Consider the following 12,956-nt stretch of genomic DNA (forward strand, 5'->3'; position numbering starts at 1 on the left):
CGTTTTTTCAAATGGGACCCCATACTTTTCTGACGTTCAACGCTTCTGACTAGTTTCGATTGGTTATGGTCGTATGTAACCAAACTAACTACTTTTACTGCTTTTGACCACATGTGACCACCTGTGACCATTTATGACAAATAGTGACCAACTAGTGATGACCGTATCCAACGTAATCAGTTTTGTTCACTGTTGACCATTCATGGCTGACAGTAATCAAAATTAAATAACATTGTTCCCTGATGTCCAATAGTGTAAGTCATTAAACCACGTTACTGAAGTCTGATGTACATCTAATTGATTTATGAGGTATATTATTTGATTTTTTGGCGACCCTTTTCATGTAGTTGCTTGTCGGCAGGAACAATCATATTTCAGCGTTGGCCTCTTATTCAACTGTCGTTCTTAAAGTATTTTATTCAGAAACCTTGCATTTAGTGCAGTGATAGTTATTCGATCGTCTCTTCGGAAATTTGAGAAAATTTACTTTTGCCGTTTAACTGCTTATTCAACATCTCTTTTTCAATAAGTAGCAAGCTGTTAGGTACACCGTTAGCAGTGTTCATTTCTTTGATTCTTCTCATAAAATTGCATGTAGGAAAGCATGTAGGGTGTGCGTGCTTATGCAGTAATTAACGACTCCAAACCACCTCTGCTGTGTGCGTGTGTGTGTGGGGGGGTAGGTGGGTGTGCGTGTTTGCGCGCGCGCGCGCGCGTGTGTGGGTGGGTGTGCGTGTGCGTGTGTGTGTGTGTATGTGTATGTGTGTGTGTGCAAGACCGAGGATGTAGTATGTAATTAACTAAGGCAAGTATAGGAAGGTTTATATCAATTGTTCAAAATGTGCACCGTCAACTGTTTGACAACAGGCTATCCGATGATAAAAAGATGAAACGGCATTTTATCCACACGTGTCCGCGGAAAGTCTTTCTCACGTCCTCGTCGTGGGCCCTCCGCTACTGCGAAATCTCAATGTTTAAATGATCATAACTCTGCGAAAAAAAATCGTAGAGACCTCGGCGATATCGCGTTGTTCTCATCTCGAAAAGCTCTTTCAAACGAACCCTCATTCGACCCCACATTCCATTTAAAATTTTCTCGCCCTCCCTCCCTCCCGCCCCCCGGGAGTGTCAAAATAGGCGTTTTTGGTGTTATGTGATAGATTGTGTGATACCATTGTAACCTTGTAAATTTCAATCCGATATCTTAAACCGTTCAGAAGTTATTTAGGTGTCCCGGTACTTTTTCCTCACCCTGTATATATACAGCATGTCCCAAAAGTATGGACACACCTGATTTTCTTGGAAAATAAGCGTGCTAGAAAAAAACGTCAATAACAAAAGTTTCGGGAAATCAAACGGTGCATCTAAGAGTGACCTTGAGTTTGACCTTGAGCTTGACCTTCAAGGTTATTTGAAGGTCAAAGTGTTTTTTTTTATAGGAACCCCTATTTTTGACACCGGATGCTGAAAGAGCGAGAAATTTTACGTCTGAAACGATAGTTTTTAATTTGTTCGATTAATTTCGGAAGATAAAATAAAGGTCAAATGTTGAAAAATCGTCCAGAAGCTGTTTTCTTGGAACTTTTTAGGATTTGTGGGCGAATAAATTTTAGAGTAAGTTTGGGGGCCAACGACCTTGAGCATTTTGCCCTGGAAGTTGATTTTCGAGGTCATTTGAAGGTCAGAGTGATTTCTTCCATAGAAACCTCTATTTCTGACACCGGTATCAAAGAGAACGAAAAACATAACGTCAGAAATGGTGCTTTAGAGTTTGTCGTTGTGACCTTGAGAAAGTTAATTGAAGGTTGAATATTTCACAAGCACTCAGAAGCTGTTGCTTCAAATGTGCTAATCTTGCTTTTAGCGCTACCCAGAAACAACGATGTGGACGTAGTAAGTTCTGTTTCCTTTGGGATGCGTGATTAACGTGAGTCCCCTTGCCTCTCACGATTGAGGTTCTGTCCAGCCGGTGAAGGCAAGACAGGCTGGTGTCCAGCCAGTGAAGGCAAGACAGGCTGGTGTCCAGCCAGTGAAGGCAAGACAGGCTGGTGTCCAGCCAGTGAAGGCAAGACAGGCTGGTGTCCAGCCAGTGAAGACAAGACAGGCTGGTGTCCAGCCAGTGAAGGTAAGATGAAAAATCTTTCAGAAATCGTCAGTTACTATCTAAAGTTCTTGTTCGAAATGTCCTCCATTTTTAAGTTGACAATACCCCATGCGATCATAAAATGCTGAAACTGCCTTTTGAATCATATCATTTGGGATTGCCTGAATCGTATCAATAATACGTTGCCGTAATTCCTCCAAGTTCACAGGTTTTTGTAGCATAAACTTTGTTTTTGAGATAGCTCCATAAAAAATAATCTAGCGACATGTCAGGGGAACGAGGTGGCTACTCAATAATTCTTCTGCTTTCAAGGAAATATTTCATCTAAATAATTACGTACATTTCTTGCGTAATGAGGGGCAGCCCATCTTGTTGAAAGTAAGTGATGTTAAAATTGTCACCGACAATCTCATTTATCGCAGGTATGATTTGATTCCTCAACATGTTTTCATACTTTTCTCCTGTCAAATTCCCTTCTATGAAAAATGGCCCTACTATTATATCATTTATTATACCTGCCCAAACATTTAATTTTTGTGGATGTTGTGTATGTGATTCCAGAAACCAGTGTGGATTCTCTGGTGCCCAGAACCTACAATTGTGACGATTAATGTTGCCATCTAACTGAAAAGTACATTCATCGGAAAAGACTATTTCGTTCAAAAAATTTTGTCGCGTATCTATACGGTTCATCATTAATTCGGCAAACTCTAGTCTTCGATCGAAATCATCCTCATTCAATTCTTGTACCAATTTGATTTTATATGGATGAAACTTTAACAGTTTCATTATTCTGTGAACAGAAGCCTTAGTAACATCAGTTTCACGAGTTACTTGCCTGATGGAGATTCGAGGATTTTCGATGAAAGATAATGCCACGTTCAAAGAGGTTTCTTCATCAGTCGCTGTCTTCGGTCTTCCACTTTTGGGGCGATCTTTGACACTACCAGTTTGCTCAAAACGAGAAACAGTTTTTCCTACTGTTTTTTGTGAAATTCCTGGTCGCAACGGTAAACGATATTCTGCGTTGAATAGAGCCGCAACTCGTCGATATGACCTGACACATTACCCCATCCTCTCATCATGAGAATGGTTATTCGTTTACGTTCTGTAAGACGATTCATTTTCAAATGAAAAAAACGAAACTAAGAATAAGCTAATAATCTAAGAACGAAACTAATAATAGAAAACAGAATCAATGCTTTGATAGACCAAATTCAGAATAAAAAAGATGGAAAACCTTCAAAATCGAAAATTATACAATAGGAATATTCACGAAAGTTTATAACTCTTTTTTAAATGTCAACGAGTAAGAACTCACATTTAAGTACATAATGATTAGTTTGAGAAAGAAAAAGAGAGGGTTTATGGGTGATGGAGTTTTTTCTTTCTAAAACTATGATTTTGGCCAAAAGTTTGTACGTTGGGGTCGCTGAAAGCGAATTCAGCGATACACCAATTTACGGTGTAACAAAAGACTCCGTACCATAAACATTGAAAATGTGACTTCGATGGAAATGGCGTCAGAATTACAACAGGGTACCCCTGGTGGGCTCAGGTTGACCCTTAAATTTTTTAATATTTGCACATTTTTGTATATGTGTTTGAAAATTTGCAAACTTTTGCTGATTTTTGCATGTTTGATAATATTTACCATTTCGCACATTTTTGAAATTTTGCAAACATTTGCAAATTTTTCTAAAATTTGCAAATTTGTAAATATTTTCAAATATGTAAAAAATTGGCAAGTATGCAAAAATTTGCAAATATTTAAAAATTCAAAAGAATTTGCAAAAGTTACTGAATTTGCAAAAAGTTGCAAATTTGCAAATATGCAAAAATTTGAAAAAATTCGCAAAAGTTTACAAGTTTGCATTTATTCGCCCATAAATCCTAAAAAGTTCCAAGAAAACAGCTTCTGGACGATTTTTCAACATTTGACCTTTATTTTACCTTCTGAAAATCATTCTAACAAATTAAAAACTATCGTTTCAGACGTATACATAGTTGTTTCTAAGAAAAAATATGTAATTTGCAATTAACAATTACATATTTTTTCTTAAAAACAACTGTATGTTTTCTTTACACCAATTGATTCCTCTCATTATTTTGTACATAAAAGTATGAAGGTAAGATAATCGAAAAATGAATGGTTTACTAGATATTTTATGGTTTATGTAAAATTAAGAAATTATTTCGAGCCTTATAACTTGAAAAGTTACTCACTGAAAAAATACTTTATTATAGTGTTTTGGAAAGCTCTTGAAACAAGCTACAAGAATATATGATGAAAAGTAGGGGATTCCATTTAAAAAATTTAAAGTGATTTTTATGTGACCTTGACGGTGCTATTCAAGGTTACACTGATATTGCTACATAATGCATTACTTGAAACCTTACAACCTTTGTCTGAAACATTTGTTTCTAAAATGCATAGTTTTCGAAAAATTTAGGGGTTTCCATACTTTTGCCTCACCCTGTATATATATATATACATGTATATGTATATACATATATATGTATATGTATATATATATATATATATATATATATATATATAAAAGAATATGTGTTCTTACGTCAACTATATATGAGGCTAAGTTGGTTGCGTACACTTTTTGTTCGCATATAAATTGTGTTAGAAGATAACAGTTTCTATGTTATGACAATGCATATTGGAAATTAAAAGTTTATCAATAATTTCCTAGAAGAAATCAAAATTGAATTGTATACAAGAAATATACTTTGTACAATTTATTTCCATTTCTTGTAAGAAATTATTTTAAAGTTAATTATTTATATTAGTGTTATTGAGATGTTACAGTACAATTTAAAACATACATGTAAAAGAACATTTCTTTTTGTTAATCTAATCTAGAAATCTTATTTAGAATATTCTCTAAACTTATTCAGAACATATTTAGAACATAGTTTCATTTTTGATATTCTATGCAGATTTATAAACTACTTTTTTCACTTCATTAAAATATTCATTGAAGGATATTCATAGAATAGATTTGTATTGTCTGTGATATTCTTTAGTGAATATTCTAATAAAGTAAAAAATATATAAAAAAATATGTATTCTTACATCAACTATATATGGGTCTAAGTTGGTTGTGTGCATTTTTTGTTCGAATATAAATTGTGTCAAAAGATAACAGTTTCTATGTCATAGTTATAACAATGTATATTGGAAATTAAAAGTTTATTAATAATTTCTTAGAAGAAATCAAAATTGAATTGTATACAAGAAATGTACTTTGTACAATTTATTTTTATTTCTTGTAAAAAATTATTTTGAAGTTAATTATTTATATTAGTGTGACTGGGATGTTACAGTACAATTTAGAACATACATGTAAAAGGACATTTCTTTTTGTTAATCTAATCTAGAAATCTTATTCAGAATATTCTCTAAACTTATTCAGAATATTTTGAACATAGTTTCATTTTTGATATTCTATGCAGATTTATAAACTACTTTTTTTCATTTCATTAAAATATTCTTTGAAGGATATTTATAAAATAGATTTGTATTGTCTGTGATATTCTTTAATGAATATTCTATTAATGTAAAAAAAATTATAATAAAGTAAAAAAAGTATTTTATGAATCTACATCGAATGTCAAAATGAGATCATTCTAAATATTTTGAATAAATTAATTGTATAAAGTATGTATCTCGTGTACAATTTATTTTAGTTTTTTGTAATAAATTATTGATAGATTTTTTGATTAATTTTCAGTGTGTATTATCATTGCTATTATAGATACATAGTTACTATAGAACTATCTTCCTGCAATGTATTTAAGGGGTAATACCATTATAGTGCCCGAAAAAACAGCCTAATTTTGACAATTTTTTATGAGAATATAGTAAATGAAATACAAAATCTGTTTAAAGGTTTTTATTGTACATACTTTGAAATGTATTTACAAATTTTTTTTCAATTTTTTTTTACAAAATGGCGGTGCCATTTCAGAATTCAGCAAAGGAAGCCTCTTCTCACGGATAGTGTTCCGCGGCCGGAAACATAACTTTATCAGATCTTCATTAATTTACTTGACATTTTAACTGTAGCTTCAAAATTACATTATCTAGAGAAGTATGTACGGATTTTAAATTTCATTGTAAACTTTAAGAAAGATTCAAATATAGCGTTTTGGAAAGCTTTCGAGATAAGCTACAAGAATACGTAATAAAAAATAAGAAATGCTATTTAAAAAAATTGAGATGACCTTCACGTAGCCTTCAACTAACCCTTCAAGGTCAAACCAATGGTATTATCTTATGGACCCCTCGAAACTAAACAACTTTTGTCTGAAACTTTTTTTGTAAAAAGGATAGGAATAGAAATATTTAGGGTGGGATCTATATATACACGATGAGTCAATAAAATGACTTACCGTGTATATTTAGATAGGGTGTTTTATTTTAATTTCTTCAGGCAAATATCTCGAAAAATATGGAAAAATATAAAAAAATGTTTTAGACAAAAGTTGCATGGTTTCGAGGTGGACATATGATGATGTCACTGATTTGACCTTAAATAATTGTCTGAAAGTTATATTAAGGTTACCTTTAATTCATTTAATAGAATCCCATGTAATGAAAATAGTGGGTTCTATTTAAGAAATTAAAGATAACCTTAATATGACTTTCAAACAACTATCCAAAGGTAAACCAATGATACCATGTTCTCTTTGAAACCATACAACTTTTGCCTTGAAATATTTTTTCATATTTTCCATATTGTTCGAGATATTTATCTAGGGCAATTAAAATAAAACAATATACAGTGATGGGAAAAAGTTCCGGGACGGCTGGATAATTTGAAAAATACGCATCACAGAGGAAAATGACCTAGACAAAAGTTGTAGGATTTTTCCCGGGCAATCCGACGGTGACCTTAGATTTGACCTTGGATAGTCATTTGAAGGTCACATAAAGATTACCTTCAATTTCTTAAATGGAACTCCCTATTTTTCATTGCATATTCTTGTAGCTTATCTCGAGAGCTTTCCAAAACACTATAATTACCATAAGTACCTTTTTATTAAGTACTTTTTGAGTTATAAGGCTTGAAATAATTTCTTAATTTTACATAAACCATAAAATATCTAGTAAACCATTCATTTTTCGATTATCTTACCTTTATACTTTTATGTACAAAATAATGAGAGGAATCAATTGGTGTAAAGAAAACATACAGTTGTTTTTAAGAAAAAATATGGAATTGTTAATTGCAAATTACATATTTTTTCTTAGAAACAACTATGTGTTTTCTTTACACCCATTGATTCCTCTCATTATTTTGTACATAAAAGTATGAAGGTAAGATAATCGAAAAATGAATGGTTTACTAGATATTTTATGGTTTATGTAAAATTAAGAAATTATTTCAAGCCTTATAACTCAAAAAGTACTTAATAACAAGGTACTTAATTATAGTGTTTTGGAAAGCTCTCGAGATAAGCTACAAGAATATGCAATGAAGAATAGCGAGTTCCATTTAAGAAATTGAAGGTAATCTTTATGTGACCTTCAAATGACTATCCAAGGTCAAATCTAAGGTCACCGTCGGATTGCCCGGGAAAAATCCTACAACTTTTGTCTAGGTCATTTTCCTCTGTGATGCGTATTTTTCAAATTATTCAGCCGTCCGGAACTTTTGACACACGCTGTATATATATTAATATAATATATTTTATATATATATATATATATATATATATATATACAGGGTGTCCGTCATTTATCGGACGTGCACAAAAACCAAGTGGACGTACAATTTTACGTGTTGTGCAATAATTATGTGAAATTGGATGTCGTGCATAATATCGAGATAACCAGTCTAGCAGTGCGCCTTTACGGGATGAAGAAAGGATTCTTGAAGCATTTTATCATCGTGTCATTATCAACGTGTGCAATACATTTTATCGAGGGATTTTCAACCACGGATCAATTTTTGTAAAGGTACTGTCATCATTAATTTTTTACATTTATGATATATTCAGCATATAGTAATGGCATTTCGAATAATTTTCAAATTGAGAGTGGAATAGGCCTATGGGGGAAACCACTATAAAAAAAGCGCACCATGCTATCTATCGCAAGGTGGTGTGGAAATGATAGCGCATCATTTTCTCGCCACTAAAAGGACGGGTCATTTTTCTGCGCGGTATTGCGATATATCGCAAACCACCACCAGGTCTCGGAGAGCGACCCGTCCATCGCTTCGCCGCGCTCGTAGTATCGGATTACAGTGGGACGACTCTCGTCGTCGCGCGCTTCTACTCACGCAGATTGGCCGACCTTCTTTATTTAATTTTTCGTTAATTATTGTGACAATCCCAAAACAATACTGGTCATTCCTTTTTAATTTGAGCCAATCTACTTCTTTATTTTATTAAGGTCGAAAATTGACGGACACTCTGTATACACACACGCACGCACGCACGCACGCACGCACGCACGCACGCACGCACGCCCGCCCGCCCGCACGCACGCACGCACGCACGCACGCACGCACGCACGCACGCACGCACGCACGCACGCACGCACGCACGCACGCACGCACGCACGCACGCACGCACGCACGCACGAGTCCAAAAGTACGATTGCGTTCCTATAACAACACTGGAGGTTGCGGAAATCAATGTTTTTGGTGAAAGTTTCTTCGTTAAACCGATACACACTAAGAAACAGCATTGTCCCGAAAATGGCGATCGATCACAAGGTTCGTGTCGGAAAAATCTGTAAAATAGATTACAAGAAAGCAAACGTCTAATGTATTTTTTTCATCTAATTATTTAACGTCTAATTATATTTTAAATATATACATATTGTAACGTTGCCGTCCTGTCGCGCCCCGACTTTAACGGGGCGCGGGCCGCGCCAGAGTCCACAGCGAGATAGAGCACTATCGAATTCCTCGGAGAGACGAGCGATTTAGTCATTTTGTATTGTTACTAATTACGTATGTTTTTTTTTATTTTGTACGACAATTGTATCGACAACGGGCAACCCATCAGAGGAAACCCCGACAGGGAAAAGACATCGAGGAAGATTCAGCCAAGGAAAATCAGAAGCGAAGCACCCGGCGATAGCCGACAGCGGAAAAACGATAATTGAGACCCGGGAAATCGATTCCCCGGACGTCACTCCTCCTATGATCAAGAGGATGAGGGTCTGCTCACCTCTAATCCCTACGAGGGAGGACGACAGCAAGATCTTCATCGGACACGTCATTAGGCCCGCAAAAACCTAATTTAAATTAATCATAATTGCGCGCGAAGCGCCAAAGCGCCGCGGATCTCGCGAAGCACTAGGACCTCTTGCGTGCCGTGTCCTGATTGGCCGCGGGGCTGCACACCCCACCAAGCGGTCATTGACGCCGCTATCGACCCCGGGCCGCGAGATCCCAGGATCATTCTGGTGCGGGAGCTCGTCCTAACTAGTCAGATTGTCTTATCGTTGTCACTTTGTGCAAAACTCTTTGTGTCTGTCGCTGATTTCGAGACATCCCGAGAGGACGAGGCCGAGGACCATCCCTAGGGCGAGGAGAAGTATCGGTGAGGTTGCCCATCTCTTATTTGTGAGCCACATACGCGATTCGGTCCGCGGGTCGGCCGTTCTGCCGCCGTCGCCATTTTGATGTTTCGCGATCATTCCGGCTCGGTACCGAGCCGTCGATATTTTTTGTGAATTTTCGGGCGATCGGAGACAAGCGACCGAGGAAAAGCGGACACTCGCGTAGTAGGCATTAAATTGATAAGGTAACGTTCGTCTCTCTCCGGGTTTCGGGTGTTCATTACGCGTAGCTATCGACCGCCGAATATCGACCGCGTGCGCGAAGGATCGCGAAAAGCGTACACCGCCCGGGTGGTCGTCTCGTGTCGTCGCCGCGTGAAATATTCCCGTAAATTATCTCAGGGCGATTTTTGATGTCTGATTGCGTGTATGTCGTCGTCAATTGTTAAGAGTGCGTATGATCGTTTATGGTATTTTATTGTAGTGTGAGCGTGAAAGTATTTGCGTCCTTGTCGCGCTTATTACGCCGCCGAATAAAGCGTAATAAAGGCTAAGAGAATATTTGCGTCTTCGTCGCGCTTATTACGCCGTCGAATAGAACGTAATCAAGAATAATTTGTCTGTTGAATTTGTCGTGGTGCGAAATAATCGCCAAAGTACGATCGAGAGTAAAATCTGAGCTGCTTGCGCGGAAGAAAGAGGCAAAACGCCGGCAGAGAAAAATCTCCGGCCGCCGTCGGCTATCGAATATCGAAAATATCGTTCGCCTGTCGCATACGAGATCCGTCTTCGCAAAAGTATTAATTATTTTCGATCTCTGGTTCATTAGACTGTCGAGCTATTAAGGTATCGTTTTGTTTTGCGAACTAGGAAATTGCGAGGAAAAGTCCGTAGCGATAAGTTGTCGATCTGGCTGCCGAAATTACGATATCGTTTGAGTATTATCCGCGAATATTTCCGTGTCGAAAACCCTTTGTATTCCGTAAAGTCTCGCTCAGTCCTGCAAACTCTGGCCATAAAAACGGGCTCGAGTAAACAACCGGATTGTCTTAGCGCTCTCGTTTTTGTTGTCGATTTCGAGCAGATATTTGCTCAGAATACCATCGTATTATTCGTGCCAGGATTGATTGTATTGTATATTTCGCTTTCGTATTTCGTTCGAATTTATTGTGAACCGTCGTTTCAACTTGATTTGTATGATTCGTTCTCGTTTCCAGTGGAATTAATAGCGAACCAATGTCTCTGTAAGGAATTATTAATTTCAGTTGAATTATCGCTTCTTATTGATTGCTGATTTATTGTTCAAAATTGATCCAATTCTTATTATTGATTTATTATTATTCACTCGTATTGTTACTTTATTTTTCTAATAATAAACTTGTTATCTTTCTTTGTTCAAATCGCGTAATTTATTTAAGTATTCGTCTCGCTTGGTCGTCGATCCTCATCTTGTCTGTCGTCTGTTGGTTCCGCGAAGACTCGCATAATCAATTAACTTTCTCTAACAACCCCTCCCCTCTACCGTTAGGCGAGCTAGTCGGTCCGTGGCGAAGTAGGCTATCGTTTTTAGCGTCTTTCGACTTTTCGCGAAAACTGATGCGTGAAAGACCGCATCTGGCGCCCAACTCTTCGAGATATCGAAACGGCTTCCGCTCCGCCGCGGCTCGCGCGAGAACGTCCTCCACCCCTGTTCCGCCGAGCGCGAGTATATTAATTTCGTTATTTTTTTGACGGCGTTTTCGCTCCGCCGCGCACGCTCCCATCCAACATCTCGAGGAGTGTCGCGAATTATTTGAATTGAATTGAATAAACGTCGCAATATATGTATATACATATATATATATATATATATATATATATATATATACATACACGGAAAAAAAATGATGTTGTATCAACAGCATCAGTGTAATTGAAATAAATTTGGTTGATGCAATAACAATATTAATGAACGAAAAACATCTAATACTTGTTTTAATAATTCAAATACTTGATCTAATAATATTACTGTATTTGAAATATTTTGTTGTATCAATCACATATCTACTCATTCTATATACATCTTTCTTTATTATAATTACATTTAAATTAAATAACTTGCTTGATATATAATTGAATATAATGTAATCCATGTAACTTGGGTTGTCCGGAAAGTCCGTGCGGATTTTTAAGCAAAATTCGAATGAAAAAATTTTGTTGTTAAAAGTTATTTCATTCTGTGATATATGCACCATTATTTTGCACAATACTTTTCCATCTTTCGGGTAATTTCATAATTCCTCTCTCATAGAAGTCTTGGGTTTTTTCGGCGAAGAAGCTGTCCAAGTAGTTTTTGAGGAGTTGCAAAGAAGCAAAGTTCAAACCATTAATTGAGTTTTGTAGCGACCGAAATAAATGAAAATCCGAGGGTGCAATGTCGGGGGAATACGGTGAATGAGGCAAAACATCCCAGCCAAACGCCAATAATTTTTGGCGAGTCTGCAAACTTGCATGAGGTCTGGCGTTATCATGATGAAAAACGACGCCTTTCCTATTGATCAATTCCGGACACTTTTTGGCGATTTCTATCTTCAATTTATCCAACTGTGAACAGTACTTGTCCGAATCGATGGTTTCGTTGTCCGGTAGTAGCTCATAATATACTATCCCCTTCCAATTCCACCAAATGCAGAGCATTACCTTTTTCGGATGTAAGCCTGCCTTCGAAGTGGTTAATGGCGGTTCACCTCGCTTGCTCCACGACCTTTTACGCTCGACATTATTATAAATTATCCACTTTTCGTCGCCTGTTATGATGCGTTTTAAAAATGAATCGTATTCATTGCGTTTGTATAGCAAATCGCTGATGGAAATGCGGTCAATACGATTTTTCTCAGTTAAGTCGTGCGGCACCCAAACATCAAGCTTTTTTACCATCTGGAGCTTGTTTAAATGTTCGGAAACAGTTGATTTGCCAATGTTTAACCTCGCTGCGATTTCCCGAACTGTGATCTGCCGCTCGGAATCGATTAAAGCTGTTATTTGGTCGACATCAGTGGTGACTGGCCGACCAGAGCGAGGAGCATCTTCAATATTCATTTCTCCTGAACGAAATTTAGCAAACCACTTCTGACACATGCGATCACTTACGGCATCTTCCCCGTATACGGCACATATTTTTTTTCGAGTTTGTGTCGCGTTCTTTCCTTTACGGAAATAAAAAAGCATTATGCATCGAAAAAACACGTTATTTCCTTCCATCTCTAAACTAATGTCAAGTAAAAAGTTTTTAATTTATTGGGATAATTAATATCACTAAGTATGCGTTGAAATGTC

General features: G+C 36.6%; 1 protein-coding gene across 1 annotated transcript; it reads right to left on the minus strand.

Moving 5' to 3' along the window:
- Window positions 1-11,852: 11,852 nt before the first annotated feature.
- Window positions 11,853-12,719, minus strand: LOC112637819 (histone-lysine N-methyltransferase SETMAR-like). The gene has a single exon (XM_025408390.1). It carries the CDS (start codon window positions 12,717-12,719, stop codon window positions 11,853-11,855), a length of 867 nt encoding a protein of 288 aa, XP_025264175.1.
- Window positions 12,720-12,956: the final 237 nt, after the last annotated feature.

Source organism: Camponotus floridanus, unplaced genomic scaffold (genome assembly GCF_003227725.1).
Source record: "Camponotus floridanus strain SB8 unplaced genomic scaffold, Cflo_v7.5 scaffold207, whole genome shotgun sequence".
In the NCBI taxonomy this organism is placed as follows: domain Eukaryota; kingdom Metazoa; phylum Arthropoda; class Insecta; order Hymenoptera; family Formicidae; genus Camponotus; species Camponotus floridanus.

Excerpts from the sequence above, each read along its gene's own strand:
- LOC112637819 (XM_025408390.1), bottom strand. The coding sequence starts at position 12,719 with ATGAATATTGAAGATGCTCCTCGCTCTGGTCGGCCAGTCACCACTGAT.